Source organism: Erithacus rubecula, assembly GCF_903797595.1.
Source record: "Erithacus rubecula genome assembly, chromosome: 9".
NCBI classification, from domain to species: domain Eukaryota; kingdom Metazoa; phylum Chordata; class Aves; order Passeriformes; family Muscicapidae; genus Erithacus; species Erithacus rubecula.
In genome coordinates, this window is record NC_136660.1 from 28,093,364 (window position 1) to 28,111,911 (window position 18,548).

Below are 18,548 nucleotides of genomic sequence, written 5' to 3' on the forward strand. Positions count from 1 at the left end.
GACAGTTTCCATGTTCCATGCCCTATGGGTCAGGTACAGGAATTCCCCATAACTGGAAGTTCTAGAACTTTGTCCCAATATTGGTACATGGACAGTTGCAGATGGTGGGAAGTATTCACCTTTTCCAGCCTCAAAATGATAATATAACATATTCCTGTATTTCTCCTCATTGCATCTTGTTTTTCCTGTCCTGCACCTTGCAGAGAGCCTTAAAAGGATGAAGGGAAAGCAGCAGTGCTTTGAGGAAAGCACTTTGATGGGCAAGTGTTCTGCTGCCAAAATCAGCAGCGCTTTATGGGCAACCAAACATTTTAAAGTTTTCATTCTTGTTTACAGAGCTAATTAAGAATCTTTGTGGCACTCTTTTCAAATGGCAAGCTATCCAAATTACAGTGACTGTCTTGTGAATGAAAAGGTTTTGCTGAATGCCTGACCAGGAGAAAACAAGGAGAAACCTACTGACCTTAAAAACCACAGGATATATCAAATATACATATCTTTATAAACTGCATTAAATAAATCTTTTAAATGGTAGTACATGCATATGTAGCATAGGTTGTTCTGCTCATCTGAGAATTTTCCCCAAGCAATTCTGTTTGTTTAAAACAGTGTTTGGTTTCCCATTAAAAAGTAAGCACTTGCCCATAGCTCTGCAAACTTAGAATACTGTAATGAGTTCCATGTGGCAGGGCTGTTCTAATAACACTATTGTCTTTCATTTTAGTTGTTTTAAGAGGAAAATGAGGCACATATAGTAATTCTAGGATGTAGTGACTCAGCATTTTATACTTTGTTTTTGTGGTCTTTGCTAAGTTGTTGGTAGGACTGGAGGGTGGTAGTAGCTCTTTCCAGCTGTAAAATCTATTAGTAAATTGCATTGATGCAAATCAATGCTGATGCAAATCCTAGACAGAGAGCACCAGTTTCATGTTGAAGTAAAGGGTTAAAAACATAATTCTTAACCATCTAGATATTCATAGTTGGCTTTTATTTATTCTCAATATAAAACATGCAGTTTTGCCCACAGACATATTGATTGTCCTCTTGGTGTGATATACTGGGAGCCCATTTGTGCAGGTGCTTGCTGACAAATACATGGCATGGCTGTAAAATCCAGCCTTGGGAAGGGACTGGCTGTGCACTGAGAGGCAACAGTTCTCTTCTGATTTTAACGTTACAAGTGTGCCTTTAAATTTCTATAGACAATCTTAAAATGCAAGTCGAGGCAAAATGCATAAGAAGCACTACAAAATGAGTTTGTTGCTTTGTAACAGATCTTAAATCAACAGTGTTTATTAGTAAGCTGCCAGCAAATATTTGCTTGCATACCTTTTATTATTTCAAAGGCTTTTATGAGCAGTATGTCACAGTGCTTGTGTCATTTACATGCAGACACCACTTTCTAATGTTTTAAGCTTTCCAGAGATAACAGGGAGAAAAATGTTAGGAAAATGAAACAGATCTTTTCTAATAAATCATTTTTTGCAAGTGTTCTGTCTCTTCAAGATGCTGTGATATCCTGTTCAGCTGAAGGAGCACACCACTGGAATTGCACGACTCATTCACCTTAAATATTTAATAAAGCTTTCATTAGTTGCACTGAACCAGTGGAGTAAGATCTGTAATATCTACTGCTGGTCATCATTTTTATTCATCGTGGTTTAATAAGCATTATAATTACAGACTGAGGAAGAAATATGAGCTAACTTTGTGGTTTTGCTTGGGACTTGTGTGCACACTGGTATTGGAAGGGATTATACAAGCTCTGTGAGTGTAGCTGAGTGTATTCCAATATAGTGGTGCAGAGTTCCCAATCCTGACACATTATTCTTCATATGAAAGTAACTGCAGAAAAGATCCTGCATTAAATTGAGTCCTGACATTATTAACTCCATCTGGCTTAGTTATGAAATATGAAAATTTGAAGGCCAAGTGGACCTGTTTTTGGCAGGTGTTCTAATGCATGTATTATCAGTGGAATTAGACTTCAACTATTTTTACCAGCTGTTTCCTATATTTGCTTGCAACTTACACAAATAGCAAAGTTATTTAGAGAGAACAGTCAGTTAGGGAAGCTTTCATTTGGAAAGTTTGTCAGAGTTCAAGCTAAAAGGCCATTTGTAGGCATCATAACCTTCTGTGCTTATTTCTCGAGTAAATATAGATGGTGATGATTATGATTTAGTATAACTTTCTCACTTGGATATCACAAATATGACTGTGTGCATGCTGTTTGCATTCTTATGTTTTAATGGGAGGTATAGTAGGGCAGTCTGATATCTGGTGCATTTTTTAATGTTTTGTTCAAACGTCATTTTTTCCTCATCAGCAACTGATGCGGGAGCGACAGCAGATGGCCAGCCGCCCCTTTGCTTCTGTCGATGTAGCACTGGAAGTAGGAGCTGAGCAAACAGACTTTCTACGAGGGCCATTAGAGGTAGGAACAGTGGTGCTGACAAGGGACCATTGTGATTTGCATATTTATATTGCCAGTCTCATCTGCATCTGCTTCTGGAACCAAGCAGCATCTGATTACCTGGAGCTGACAAGTCCCGGCTATGTGTGTTTTGTCATTTCCAAGGCACAGAGTTTTAATCTCATGACATAAGCTGTACCAAAAGCCACTGGAGAATCCATTAGCCTGGGCTGGGGTGACAGTCAGCTCACCTGGCAGTGCTGTTGTGATGGATGTGAGCTGCAGGAATGCAGGACTCGGGCATTAAGGAGGCAGCAAATGTCATGCTCAGTCCTTCAAGTACACAGTGCCATCTAGTTAACATCTATCTTAATTAACAGTCATTACAACAAACAAACTAACTAAAGCACCTTGGAGCAAAAATTCAGTGTTGTTTTGTACACAGAGGTTTAAAGCATACAGACTGTAGTGCATGTTTGTAGGAGATGGCTATGTTGCTGCATTCTTTTATTGCAATTGCAGCACATTGGAAAAAAATAGTAATATGCAAAGCAAGATGATATTGGAATGGTGTAATAATGCATGAAATGGATGCTAAAAGTTTCACCTGAAAGTAGAGGTGGATAATAATGAATATCTAATTTAGGTTCAGCTTTTGGGAGATGATACTCCACTCCTTTAACTTTATTTACAATATTTTGCTTACAATTATTACTTTACCCTATTTATGGTGGGACCTGGGAATGAGGTGTGCTAGCTCTGAAATCTTTCAAGATTTTACTCTTCATTGCTGCCAATTCTTCTTTAATTCAAAGCTTCTCTTTCTTTTCTCAATAACCAATCTCAATTGAAGATTAAATGCAATCTATCAAACCTCCAAGGTTCATGGAGAATGAGCAATGTGAAAAACAAAAGCATAGCAGAAAGAAAAAGATTCAGCTCTTGAGTACTTACCAAAGTGAGGTGCTGTGTCCTGCTATTGAACAGGAAGTCACCCCAATTGTTCTTACTGTCACAATTTAAATATTTGGAATAGATGGTGAGTAAAAATGACATATCTCTTTGAAGAAGGTGTGTTATTTGCTGACCTACTACTAGACCCCTCTCATTCTTCACCAAAACCACCTTCCTTCTGTCTCCTCTTATCTTGGAACAGGAGACCTCTCCAGCTCCCCAGACTGAGGACACATTACACTGCAGTTAAAAGTTAATTTTTCTGCAATGTGGTTTCATTGTCTCTGCACTGGCATCTGAGAAGATTTTTTTCTGTTTTCTTTTCAAATGGAGGCAGTGAGTGGACGATGAGGCATCCACATTCTAATTTTGTACATACTGGTTATTTAATTAAACTTTAGAAGTAAACATCACGATTTAATTGCTACATTTTCTTTCTTGTGTCTTTTATTTAGCACTAAAAGAGGTAGATCCTAAAATATTTTAATTATATTTTACAGTTTTTATTACATTCTTTTTTTTTTCCTAGCCAAGCATTTTCTAGCAATTGTTTAGAATTCAGCATCCATAGTGTTGTTTTCTTAATTAAAATATAGTTATACACAGAATGAAATCCATTCAAGATTTCCTTGGAATTATAATCTGCTGATCTATATCCAAAAAAAGCATTGTGCTGAGGATTAAATGAATGTGATTCAAATATTGATTGTCCTTTGGTATATATTTTGTAAAAATGAAGGGGCTATATTAAGCTTCTTTGTGAAGGGACACTAAAAGTTTTAGTTGCCATTCTGTTCTTCATATTCTGCTCTTTTGGACTCAGGGGAATCCAGGTCACACATTTCCAGGATGCAGTGCTTAAGAACTGAATAGTATGAAATAGGTGCAAACTTCATTTTGTTGCATTAATTTAGGATCATTAAACTGCTTTAATAATTTTGTCGTGTCTGATACACATTGGGAGGTTTAAAGCTACAAATCTTTTGTGAAAAAATGAGAATATACAGTAGCTTCAGAATGTTCTGCAGGCACTGCAGAGATCTTGCCCTGATATAGCAGGGGTTCCAATTCTGATGATGGTGCAGTGCATTCCCTCTCCTCACACTTTAATTGCCATTGTGTGTTACTCCCTGGTACCTGAACATTGTTGTTACACTTTTATTGACGTTGTAATAACTCTGACACTTGCAGTGACACTGCATTGATCCCTGGGCCCTTTGGGCACTGTGTAATGTCACTGAACTCTTGCAGACATTGCTGCAAGTCTCCATTCAGCTGCACAGTAAAGCTGCTGCTCATTAATGTCCCCTGCCTCACGTGCTGCTGGTTTTTTACTCATGTTCTACATTAATGCTGATGCTCTGGTACATGGCAGTATCCTTATGACTGCACATGGTAATGCCAGGATGCTGTTTGGTTAACAGCTATATTTTAAATTTATTTCTAAATATCCATAGCAGCTGTTTCACTGTAGAGGTTTAGTTTGAAGTAGTAAGGCACCTTTTACCCAGTGTTCAGAAAATATTTTAAAAAAAGTCCCAAGAGTATAAATACTGTAATTAAAATGGTTGCCTGGTTTAGGTACTTATAATACAACTGGTAATATTTGGGCCTATTTTCAGTTAGCAGCAATTTTCAACAGATTAAAATGAAATCCTGAAAACGCTGCAAAGACTTGCACCTCCGTTCTCTTTTGGATTCTCTGTCAATCAGTCTATCTTTCTGAATGTTTTGCTAACAAAATGACAGAATCTCAATATAAACTCCTTCAAAAGGCTTTAATCTGCATCATATTCCTGCTCTTCCCTGTTGCCTGCATGGGGTTTTAGGCACTGGCAATAGCCTTTGTTCTTACCCACTTCAATAGCATTATTTATCAGTTTTTACCTCCTCAGGCCACCTTTTACATGAACAAGTCTCACCTTGTTATCCATTATGTCATGTTTGCTTTATAACAATTCTTAAATGTTTTATTGTTGGTTTATACTTATCACAAAAGAAAGCAGAGTTAGTCTCCCTTGCCTTCCTTCTCTCCTGTATCACACCAACCACTGCCTTGCTAATGATACTGATGGGATGTTAGTGTCCCAACTCTAAATGAACCAGGCAATACCCACTCCTCTTGTGCCATGATATTCATTATATTAATGATATTTAACCCATGCTAATCCTAATGTGCATCTTCATCTTCTTCTGTAATGTTTTCCATTACACTGCTTGGAAGTGATGAAGTCTGGCTGAGCCCTTACAGGGAGGGTGGAGCTGGAGGAAGACACCCCTCACTCCCTCCTGGGGAGAACAAAGGCAGTTTAACATTCCTGTGGTGGAGGAGGGGAAGTCTGGAAGGCAGTGACCCTCTGGATCCCAAGAGGGGAACAGTCCAGTGCAGCTCTGGTGAAGTCTCTGGTGACCCAGGGGAAGGTGACAGGAGAGAGGATTGCCCCAAGAAGGGCCCCTTGCCAGCAGTAGCACATAGCACAGGCTGTGAAAGGCAGAGCCAGCAAACAGCAGAAGCACCCTGTCCAGACACTTGGAGAATATTAGCTATTTTGTGATACCACCATAATTTTTTCCAGTACCAGAATCATAAAAAAAAATCAAAGTAGCCTCATAGATCAATAGATACTCATTGCTGAGCTTCTTGGCACTCAGTGCCCTCACTGTTAAAACGTTTTTTATTCCTTTCATTTCTTTTTTCCAGACATCTGAACTATTTCCAGACTTGGTTGCTTTTTACTTCTCAATATATACCAAAAAGCTAAATAATTTAGGTTTTCTTCAAATTCTAAACCTCCTTTGGCAAAATTTTTTTTTCTCTAAAATGTAAATCACTTTTTAAGAGTTTCTTCTACTGTGCTGCTGACAGTAATTTTAATTAATCTAAACATTAATTGAGCAGTAATTTTTTTTTCCTCTTTGCCTAATTTTCTTTCTTTTTTTTTTTTTTTTTTTTGGTAAATGGGGACAGATTATTTCTTTAAATAAGATAAGCACTGCTGTAAATGCTTCATATCTGGTCATGCAGGGGCTCTGAACAGCAGCATCTACTGTGCTGCATCTGGAGTGAACACAGGTGTGTTATTGCCTGCAGAAAACCAAGTGCAGATTACTGCTGTGATGACCATCCATTTGATATATTTGTGCTATTACTTGGATTTTTATTTTTTCAAATCTATATGATTTCATAATTATTTCTGCAGAAAAGCTCACAGTAGATCTTTCAGTCATTTCCCCATCAAATTACATCATTTCCCCTAGAGCTGTCATAGATCTTAGACCATCCTCTGCTTCTGACAAGGTACAATGATGTCAAAAATTTTGAATTTCAAATAACATCTATGTTTTTTCTCTAGCAAATAATGTGCTTTAGTGAGTAATATTTATGATGCATTGAATAAGTTTTGAATTTCAAGCACTTTTTATAAGTATGAAGTCAATATTAGCCATTATTTGTAATTTATTTGAGTAAATAATTGGAAGGTGTGCACTGACACAAGCAGCTATCATTTTATAAAAGAATGGCTGCTGGAAATTAGAGTGACTTACCAAAACACATTAAAATAGTGATTTGTGGAGTTTGAGTAATTGTATTATACATTAATGACTTGTGCTGCTGGCTTCTCTTGCCAATAGAGACACTTTTTAGCTTGGTTAACAAATAAATCTAGTTAAGGTGGGCTCATTTTCTTAGATAATTTGACTAAACCAGTGAGTAATTTTTAAAATGCAGGCTTCCTTGTTTTGAACAAAAATTAACCAAGTTGCATGCTTCATCAGCATTGCAGCTGCATTGTGTTATGACATAATGTCTAATGCCAAGGAACAGGCTCTTCCCAACTCCTTGGTACAGATCATCAGCTTTCCTCTTGATATGCTCAGTTCTTAATATTAGTCTCAGGATCAGAGGATAGTATCACTGCCCTTGTGAAAAAGGAATAATTTATTGTAGATAATGGTGAAATTTTTCCTGGAATGATCACCTTGTTTCCAGTGACCACAAAGGCAATATGTATTTGAAAATAGGAACTGTCAAACTTCCTAAAAAGTCATGTATTGAACTGCTCACTGTAGCTCAAGGGGGACCAGAGGAGAGAGAATCTAGATGAGAACAATGTGAGTAATCAGACACTTAGAAAATATAACTGCAATGAAAAGTCAAGGAAATTGGAGAAGGCTGTTTGAAGGAGTCCAAGTAAGAACTTGCAGATATGCAAAAGCTAAACAGCAATCAGGAGGGCAGAATCTTCCTTGCATGCACTGCAGGTGGCAAAGGTGGAATGGACTTAAATTGTAGTAGGGAAGGTTTAGGAAGGTATCAGGAAAAGCTTCTCATAATAAAGCTGAATCACTGAAAGCAATTGCCTAGGGAGATGATGGAATTTCTTTTATTGGAAGCTTTTTAGAGCAGGATGGACAAATATTTCTCAGGTCCCACGTACCATAGCTGCATTAGATACCTCCTTTCAGCTCTCTTTATTATTCTTCTGATTGCTCCCTAGCTCTTCCTTCTTCAGACTCTCTGGAAATGTTCCATTTCTGTTGTTTGAACACCTTAATTACCTTCACTGCAATGTTAGATTTCTGTTACTGAATATTTATAACCCTTTTTTTCACTTTTGCTGTTTTATTCATTGACTTACATCCTCAGTTTTCTCACAAGATCAGAAAATGTTAAGTCATTTCTGACCCCAGCCTCTCCCTGACTTTTGGTCTGCCAAACATGATCTCCATCCTTTTTGGAATGGCTTCAATGTTCTCCTTGAAGTCTGTACTGATGATGTAACTCTTTTTTTTTTTTTTTTTTTTTTTTTTTTTTGTCTTAATAAGTGCATTGCCATTTTTTCATAGTCTTTCAAAATCCATGCATTCTAGACTACCAGATCTCAGAGAAATATAGTCAGAAGTCACACCTGACACTGGAGAGGAGAATCTGTATTGGATCACATTTTCTGCTTCTCTGTATTGCTCAAAGATCATGTTAAATTTGCTGTCCACTGCCTCCAGAACTCCATTATCTTGTGCTGCACTTGATGGCTTTCTGCCTTCTCTGCCACTCCCTCACTACTGTTCATCCAGAAAACTTTCTCCTGAGCTATTGAGTCACTTTATGTTAAACCCTACTTTCCAGTATTTTTTCTTCTTTGTAAATTATTGCTTCACATTGTGTGTGTTTTTTGTGATATTATATGCAAGGGAAGTTATACCACCAAAATTAACATCTGGTGGCTCTTCCACTTGAGAACAGCATTTTCCCCAAAGTGGCTTTGTTTGGTTTGCACCACCTCCTTCCTTATATGAAGTTTTTTATTAAATAGATTTAGATTTCACATTATTTTGCTCCTCATTCAGTGGTTATACTCAACAGGTTTGCTCTGCCCAGTTAAATATATTTACATCTGCATAAGATTTTTGCTGTTTCACTGAAAATGAAATGTCTAGAAATGTGTGAGTGTTCTGAGCCTATGATTCAGAACAAACTCCTCACCCAGCTGCTCATACATACTGGTCACAGCTATAATTTTTGTGTGTTGTGTATACTAAATCAATGTAAAATATATAGATGTTCAATTTGTTGCACAGAATTACATTAGCAATATTTTAAGATTTCTGAGGAGTATTTTTCTTCTCTGGCATATGGGAAAGCTAAAAATAATCTGAGAAATACTGCCTGGAGTAAGCCACTTTTTTTTCATACAGACCATATTTGTGTGTGTGTGTTTATTCCTAAAATATACACTCAGACCTCAAAACCTGTTGATGTTTTGCTTGAGTCCTTAACTTAAAGTTTTAAAAAATTCTGTATCAGTTCTAAAGTGTACTCAGTCTCTAAATGTGCAAAAAATATTTTTAATCCCTATGTTCTTTTCTCTGCTCCTTTATTTCTGTCCTCATGGGCAAAGAGGTGTTGTGAGAATATCTTAGACATGATGTATAGGAGGTTTGTCTAGATGGAGGTTGATACCCTAATATTTCACTCTAACAAGAGAGTAAAGCCTTTTCTTAATACCTTGTGAGCTGTAGGATCTGTTCTGTAAATTCACAATTAGTTCTGAGAACCTGATTTTGTGTAGGTTTTTTGATAAAAATGTATCTTTCCACTTCACAAAATGTATTTGGCACATGTACTGCATAATCAGATGACTACAGAAATTGTTTGGCTAGAAATATATGATTTGTGCCGAACAAAATTGCAAAGAAATTTCTGCTCAATTGGAGGAATTTTGGCTACCCAGCAAAGTGTAGGTGTTTTGGTGGTATTGGCATGCTGTGAATAGAATTCTTGAATCAATGTAATATGCATAATTGCAAATCCAGAGTATCAAAGTAATTATTCTGATTGTTTTCAAGCAGAAGTGTTTATATGTGTCTGTAAACATTATGAATAATGACATTGTACCTTTTAATAAATTCAGTTTTTGCAACATCTTATTTCATAAAGTAGATAGATACAAAATTCAGCAAATGCAAAGCAATATTTATATACTTTTATTTATAAGTACCCTTAGGATTCTCCTTGAATAAGGCTTGGTCATGGAAATCTTGCCTTTGGATATGAAATCCATGACAATAAGATATTTCCAGAGTTATTTAAACTGACCCTACCAAAGCATGGAAATAGTTATGCTATCAGAATAAATAAGAAGCACATAGATGGGAATATTTCTCTGTTTACTGGACCTTTCTGTACACCTGAATTGCACATGCCATTCTCTGACTGGGTGCTCTTTGTTATGTGTATTTTCTTAGTATCTCCTTTAATTTTAGATCAGAAGTTATTTCTTATCTTTAAAGTAGGACATTCCTGTCTTTAAAAGGAAAGAGGGAAAGAAATAGGTGCAGAAACTGTAGCCTTTCATCAGCCATTTCCTGGTAGAACTGGGTGCAGTTTGATATTTAGCAGCTTGTATTCCTCAGCTGTGTTTCAGAGACTTTACCTTCTTGTTTCTAGCTCTCCTCTCAAGATTCAGTTCTGCCTCCCAATGCCACTGGAACTGTCTGGCAGCAGACACAAGTGCACTGCCTGGGCTTTTCTCCACAAAACTTGGCAACCTGCTTGTTAGGCAATTGTGTAAGTTATGCCAGTGTTCAGTGAAGTTTTACTGTTCTGTACCATCTATCAAACTGGGTTTGTGCCTGAAGTGAATATGAATTATTTGCATAGAAGGCAGTGCCCCTGCCCTGGCATCAGGGCAAACCTCACCCAAACTTCAGAGAGCCATCCAAAGTGCCATCCAACACATCCACTGTGTTTTCCATGACTATTCAACCCAGCAGGCACTTTTCCTACGTGGTTCTGTTTGCTGTGCATTGGACATCATAACTTCAATTTCTGGTTGCATGGTGGCTCAATTTCAAGAAAAAGGATGGAGCTTGTTACTTTTTAGGTGGGCTATGAGCCCCCACTCTTCTGCTGTCTGTCACTATGTGCCCTACTAAAAAGGGCACATACCAGCACATTACCAGCTCTTGTCCCCAGAGCCTTCTCTTCTCCAGACTGAGCAAGCACAACTCTCCCAGCCTTTCCTCACAGGAGAGGTTCCTTCTCTCTGGTAATTTTGGTGGCTTTCCACTGGATCCACTCTAACAGGTCTGTGTCCTTCCTGTGCTGAAGAAAAGTCATCTCATTTTTTCCCCTGCATATTGAGAGAGGCAGTTTCTGTTTTTCCACTGATTGTTCAGGAGGGTGTGAGTGTTTACAGGCAGACTGGATCACTTCAGTTGAGTAACTCAAATTTTCAAATAAACCTTGAGGCTGGTTATGTGAATTTTAGGGTGTGGATTCCATTCACTGGCTTTAGCAAAGCAGAGGTAGAAACATTGTTTAAGGTGTTAATTTTAGGAATAATCTGTAGAATTATTTTTTCATAACAGGAAGAATAGCAAAATACTGGAATTTGAGAAATGAGTGAGCTCAGTCAGGATTTACAGCCCAATGGTATGATTCTTTAATGATACTGAAGAAACCTTCTCCTTGGACAATTTCTTCTGAAGATCAAAAGATTATGAATGGTACACTGTAATAAACTAAACACTGCAGTAAAGTAGAAGTGAAAAAGGCAGACTGCAGTGAAATTGAGAAGAACAGTGAATTTGTATCAGGGCTATCTCCTTTTAAAAATCAGCAGTATCTGTGATATGTGATCACTTCCAGATATAAATGTAGTGTACTTTACAAATGATGAGCTTCCTATAACAAAGACTGTAAAATATTATTGTTCATTAGTGTGAAGCAGTAAATTTTTTAACAGATACATAAGAAATAAAACTTTCCCTTTTTTCATCTTTGGTATATATTAATTTTATTAGAATTTTGCCTGAGTGCCATTCCTTGTATCATATCCTTGGCAAAATGACCTTTTTCTTATCTTTATTATCCAGCTTTCAGTAAGAGACTGGAAAGTTTATAGAGGTACTTGCTGTCAGCTTCTTGTCTCAACTGTTTAGGCCTTTAAAAATGATGTACAAATATTGAACCAGCTGGAGTTAATAAGTAGTTTTTCTTTTCTACAAACAACTTATTGGTTATTAAAGGAAAAGTCACTGTGCTGTTGGGTAAGTAGGCAAGCAATTTGTTTTATATTGAGAAAAATTTCAAATTGTAGGAATCAGAAGGAATAAAATATGCCCTTCTGAACATTTTTAAATGTCATTTTATGTGCAGAAAAGAGCATTATCCAATGACTCACAAACATAATTTATGTTTTGCAACACCAAGCACACAAGTGCAGACGATCTTTTAAGATCACCACTAAATATACCAAGAGTCACTGACATTGGCAATGAGATCCAATGAGATCATTTCCCACTGGGCACATGGATGCTGTAAAGTGTGTCTTTCTTGGTCATTTATTTTTCATGAAGGAAATTTTGAATATATATATATGTGTGTGTGTGTATGTGAGAAAATGTTAGTGCTTTCTTATAAATTAAGTCAGACAAACAAAAAATAATCTCTAAAGCCAACTGTCTACTCTGTACCTTCAGGCATTGATCATGAATGTTATTTGATTTAGATTCTCCCATCATTCACTTGTTGAACTTCAGCACAGAGTTACAACACAATATAGATGTGGCAGTGTAGCATTAAAAGGAAAGTAGTGAAATATTCTACTTACTCTGATGGTTTATTGAGGAATAGTGGATTTGTGTGTATGGTTAAATACAGAGTAATTGCAGAAATATACCTTTTTTTTAAATTGAAAAATTGTTTTAGTTTTCTCATTTCCTGCTATAATTAAAGGGTAGAAGAAGTGCTACAATTTGAACATTTCCTTTTTCTCCGGAATAGTTAGAGCATCTCTTTTCATTCTAGTAGGACACTTTGGTGGATAATACTCATTGAAGTGACAGCAACATGGAGCATGTTTTGATCTAGCAGCAGTTTATATCCAGTTTGCAACTACTTTGCAAAATAAATAGCTAAAGAATTATTTAAATAAACTAACCCAGATGTCTGTCTCATTAGTGACTTTTTATTCTGTGAAGATGTAATAACTCAAGGTGAAAATGAAGGAAGAGAACTGGAAAGAGTACTCAGTGTAAGTACACATGCACTACACACAGCCATTGGCATCCACAGCTGGAAATGGCAGAAATCCAGTGCATTTAGGGTGGGATGTCATGCTTTGGGTTTGCTTTCCTAAACATACATTTGGGCTTGAATTTATGTGAGAGGGCAAAGTCAGAGAAACTTGTCTAGGATTTGGGATAAAGGATAGGAGGGTTTGTGAAAGTCTGACAACCAGCTAATATTTCAGTAACATTACTGACCTAATAAAAAAAACTTATATGTCTTGTAATACTTAGATTTGGCTTTATTCCAAGTTCTGCTGTGCAAGATGAGGGAAAAAGCAAACAAAAAAAAAGAAAACCCAACAAACCAGCTAAAGGTTTGATTACAGACTTTAGGCAGTGTTTTAGATATTCCATCTTAGACACTGTGTCTTTAGGATAAGGTATAAAACCTTGAATTTATATTCTTTAGAAAGCCAGCACAGAAAGCAAAGGGTAGAGCTGATGTTTTTTGCAGCAATCTCTGTAATAGCCCTTGTTGCTTAGGTGTGCTCTATTACTCTGTTTCTGACAGTTTTTCAAAGGATTTAAAATGACCAAGTATATCATAGAACTGAAGCTGCCATTAAGAGGTGAAAGTAGTGCAATCAACTCATTATGTGGGGCAACAATTTTAAATCAGCTGGGAAAGTCAGAAAGCATTATTCAAAAGTGCTTGAGGAGAAAGCATTATTCAGAAGTGGTTAATGAGAGCTGGGACTGAAGGAGAAATTCAAAAGCTCTTCTCTACAATGGGTTATAATTGGTCATTGCTTGGTACATCTGTGTGATTCTGGGGTCTTCCACATCCCTCCCCCTGTTCACCTGTCTTGTCCATCTTTAACTCACCAGCTTTTCTCTAGTAGGCAGATCTTCTCCAAGCACCATTCTGTTCTAACATTATGCTCATTAAATTTGTTACAAGGTGAGCACTTCTGACAGACAAATGCAGCTCTTTGTTAGCTGAGTATTTACAGCACTAGAAATCATCTCATCAGCTGTTTTAGAGACTTCACATTAATAGGACCAAGGAACTGATCCTTGTTAGGAGAGCTCATATTAAGCTGAAATTCAATATTTTCACTTACTGAATTTGAATTAGGCAGTAAATCTAATCTTTAGAAAATAGCATTCATCATGCACAATGGAACCATAGATAATTTAGGGTGGAAGGAACCTTCTGTAAGTCATACATCAATCAAAGAGGTTGGGGATGAGCCAAACCCTTGAGCACAGTTAATCCACTTTTGGTGAGATTGTTTAGGGTCCTGTTTGATGTTGTTGTGAATATTATTAAGGAAGCTGATCCTGCAACTTACTGGGTCCTGTGAAAATTTTTGGCTTCTCACTGTGAAAAGCCTTTACTAATATCTCATCAGAATCTACCTTCTTGAAATTTCTTTCTACTACCCATCTTATCCTTGTGAGAAAAGGATGGAATTATGAGTCAGCAAAAGATCTCAACTTAGATTTCTCCTTTTAAGACTGAACAAATCCCTTACTGTCAGAATTTTCTTCTAATGCTTAAACCACCTCTATGTCATTGTTTTGTTTGTAAAGTTACAATGGAAGATTTTTTTTTTTTTGAGAGTCTTGCTGAAGTCAAAGTTAACTCCATCCAGCCTTGTCTTCCTCTGAGTCTGCCATACCATTACCAAGATTTACCAGGTCAGTGAGGCAAACTTTGTCTTTCATAAATCTGTGCTGGCTATTCCTTGTCAAATCCTTGTCCTTCACAAGCCTGGACAGGGCTTTTAGGGGGATTTTCTTTATAGTATTCCCAGGGATGGTGGGGGGAGCAGGTTAGGTTAAGCAGTAGGAATTTCCCCAGGTGTTCCTTCTTGCCTTTCTTAAAGGTGTGTGTAACCCTTGCCTTGTATAGAGATCAGGGGTTTCTCTTCATCACCACAGCCAGCCAAAGATGACAGCATTTTCTCAATGACATGCTCAGTTCCCAGGATCCCTCCTGCTCCTGAGCAGTTGTGTGTATCCAATTTAAGTGGTTCCCCAGCTCATTATTTCTCTACTGACTCAACCAGATATCAAACATGAGCAAAAATCCCGAAAATCTGTGTTGCTCAGGATTTCAGGTTCTTTTGTGTGTGTGGAAAAAAAGTTGGCTATAAAGTCCTTGCAAGAGAAGTTTTGATGTTAATTTAATCAAAGAACTGCTATAAAGGCACTTCCTTCAGTAGCATCATGTAAAAGTGCTCAGTGTCTGTTTTTCTGCTGATACTGGTAAGAAATATTTCCCAAGTTTTTTCTCTTATGCCAGCCCCTAAATTCCTTTCCTTTTTTTCTGGCCTTCATATTTTAGTAGTTGCAATGTGTACCTTTGTATACTATAAAGTGTTTTTTTAAAAAAACATCATTTAATTTTTAGCAGTGCATGTGCAGTTACAAAACACAGGTGGGAATTACAGGTTATTTGTATAGTGAAATAAGTTTGGGGTGGGGTTTTTGGTGTTTTTTTTAGTTTTACAAGCTTTGTGGTAAATTAGGCACAGTTCAAAATGGTACTAACCCAGAAAAGTTTACTGAAGCTCAGAGCCCAATTAACATCAAATTTGCAGAACTTTATGTGAAGAGCAATAATCAACCATAGAAATCATCTTTAATATGGGATGAGGTAGGGAAGGAAAAATTCTTCTTTCTTTCCTTTTTTTTTTTTTTTTTTTTTTTTTTAATGCAAGATGCCTTGGCTAGAATTCAAGAGTTCAATTTAAAGATAAGGGCTACTATACTAAAGTTGATTTCTATACTGTACAAATCTTTTAAGGACATGCTGGTATTTCTTTGCTGGTATCCTCTCTGAAATAGCCTGACCACCCTTCTTAATTGTAATAAAATTTTATGGAAATAGATGGTACCTCCTTTTTGGAATAGGTGCATTCATTTTACTAATTTAAAAGTCCCAACCTCATCATAAAGGAATAATCTTCTTTCAGTGATTTATTGATACAGTTCAGTCTATGAGAGCCTAGGCTGTGTATTTTAGGTCTACAGGTGTAACATGTAATTGATATATACACACATCTGAATAATCTAAGCTGTATCAGTAATGGCTCTGGTTTTCCAGCAGAGGTGATGGAATTGTGAACTCCCAGGTTTGTAGAGTGAATCAGCCCAAATACCTTTCTCCTAATCATGTTAGATTACTACATAATTTGTACAGAAGAGCCAGTTGTGATAACAATATGCTTTAATTGTTTTCACAACAGATGTGGTTATGGAGTCTGAGCTGTACTTTAGCAGTATCCTCCTAATCAACATCTCTTCATTTCAACCCTTCCAACAGATAAACCATATTCAAAGACAATCTTTGTGATGTGTTAACTTGGAGTTCTGAGTAATAATACGTCCTAATCTTTCAAACATGCTCACATGCAGTCGTGTCCTTTGGAGTAAAATTCAGAACAAACAATTTTTATAGTTGGTTGCACTGTGACAGAATTTGCAAACAGAACTACCTGTGTGATTGTTGTATCTGCTTTGTGGGACAAAACCCTTGGTTATGTGATATAAAACAGCTTTTGAAATTGGAGGAGTGTCTGTCTTGGAAAGTGAATCCACAGTGTTGTATACAAATACTTGAACCTACAAACTGAGAAACTGTCCTCTGTCTATGACCTGATGTTCCTAATGCAGATACTGATTTCCTTCTATAGATATTTTGAATGTAACAGTGAAGTTATTAAGTGTTGATATTGGTACCTTGTTCCATAGCTGGAAATGTCAGTTAAGACAGCACATTAATAATTATGAGGTACATTGTGAATCTTTTACCATTTGTATTCAGAAATTCCCTGTCACTAATTTAATGCAATCATAAGCAACTTGAAGTCAATGTGACACAAGAAATGATACTCAAATGTCTCGTCTCTAATGAATGACAGTAATTAGCCATATTTCAAGGAAAAGATAATATATCACAGATAAGGAAGTTCATATTTCATAAAGTGCCCATTATCAGAGGCATAGGGCCAAATGAACTCTTATGTTACACTCCAGTATCAGCTCTTCTTTCAGAGAATATAATATTAAAATGATCATTCTAAACTAAGTTTCAAGATGGAGAAAACTTTTGAAAATTGATGGCTTCAGTGAACAGTCAACATTAGTACATATTTTTATAAGGACTAATGGAATACTAATGGGAATGAAAAAAAAGCAGTTTGGTTCACTTGTGGTCATTCTCACAGTGACTCAGACAGTGCCAGCTTTGTCTTTTTAAAAAGGCTAAAAATAAAACAATTGTTCTCAAGTATCAAAAAGTTCCTTGCTGATTATAAAACCTAGCATGCATCACTGACCCTGTGATATGGGGGCTTTCTAAATGGTCTATGGAAAGTGAATGAGGCTTTCCACATTGATCTCCCACATTCTGGAGATCCAGATCTTTCTCTTCCATGTTGCAGTGGTCTGAGGTTCAACAGGATTTAGCTGTTTGAGACCAGAATTTAAATCATCCCAATCTCTAAAACTGGGAGTATCAGATAAATAAAAATGTTTGAATTTACCTACCTTAAGTAAAAGTGTGGAAAGTTGTGAAATGGTGATCAGTGGAGTGGGTAAAAGCTGTGACTTAATCCAGATCCTGCCCACTGCAGGAGCTGCAGTAAAATACAGACAACTATTGGAAAGCAGCAGAAAGGGCAACCTCAGTGTACCTGCCCTTTATCAAAGTGCTCCCATGGGACCACAAAATGTATGAGATGGGAGAGTGAGAAAAGTGGTGCATGTTGGAGGGGATGGATCCCAAGAAAGCTGTGGAGCAGCTTTTGTTCCAGTGCTGGGACCCTACACAGGTGAGGTGTAATATGGACAAAGTGTATGGCCACAGAGGGCAGTCAGCTTGGAAAAGGTGGACACAAAGCAGGTTGTGCTGCTTTGTGCAAGAGTGAGGCATCCTCTCATCTTAAAACACCCAATGAAGGCTCATCCATACGAAAAAATATAGTACAACCCTTTTAATTTCTCAGGTGAAGATGCAACTCTCAGTTTATGATTTTGTGTTCAGGCTCTAGATTTAAAAGCAGAATTGGTGCATACCTGGCTATGTTCAAGAGCATCTTACTGAAAAGTCAGTCAAGCCTATGATTTCTGCATGTGGTGCTTTAAAAATTGTCTGTTAGGAATCTCACACTTAAGTGGAATAAAGGGGGAAGAATATCAATACTTCTAGCATTCTGAAGTCTCTTGAAGTTCATAAGACTTTGTTACTGACTCTGAGGAGAAAACTTGAGGGTTTTTATAAGTATTTTTCAATCCTTTTGCATAAAGATGATCTGTAGAGTCTTCTGTAGAAATAAAGGTTTCTTATAAAAATGAATGCTTGAAATTTAGTTTCCTTATAAATTACAATTCTGTTTAAACAGACATTTGAAAAGATGTAACTTTTCTTCAGCAGTACTTGAAATTGAGTCATAGGTATTTCTCCAGGTGACAAATTCAAAGTAACAATTTGGAAGGAATAAAAGATATTCTGTGGAGTGGAACAAATATTCCTGTTGTATGAATACTATCTGAAGCATCCCATTGATATATTTGCATGTTCAATTTATGTTTCAGTCATTACAGTTCATGTTTCCTTCCTTACATTTTGAAACTGAGTTATAACTGTTCT

At 36.9% G+C, this 18,548-nt stretch overlaps 1 protein-coding gene across 4 annotated transcripts in view; it reads left to right on the forward strand.

Annotated features, from left to right (window-relative positions):
• Nucleotides 1-18,548, forward strand: part of ATRNL1 (attractin like 1) — a 431,800-nt gene that overhangs the window by 313,590 nt on the left and 99,662 nt on the right. For 2 of the 4 annotated variants that reach the window (XM_079312938.1, XM_079312936.1), the window contains exon 27: nt 2,330-2,437. The exons of the other annotated variants lie outside the window; for them this stretch is intronic. In XM_079312938.1, the coding sequence (XP_079169064.1) occupies nt 2,330-2,437 (108 nt within the window). The remainder of the gene's footprint in view (nt 1-2,329; nt 2,438-18,548) is intronic. 4 annotated transcript variants of the gene reach the window in all.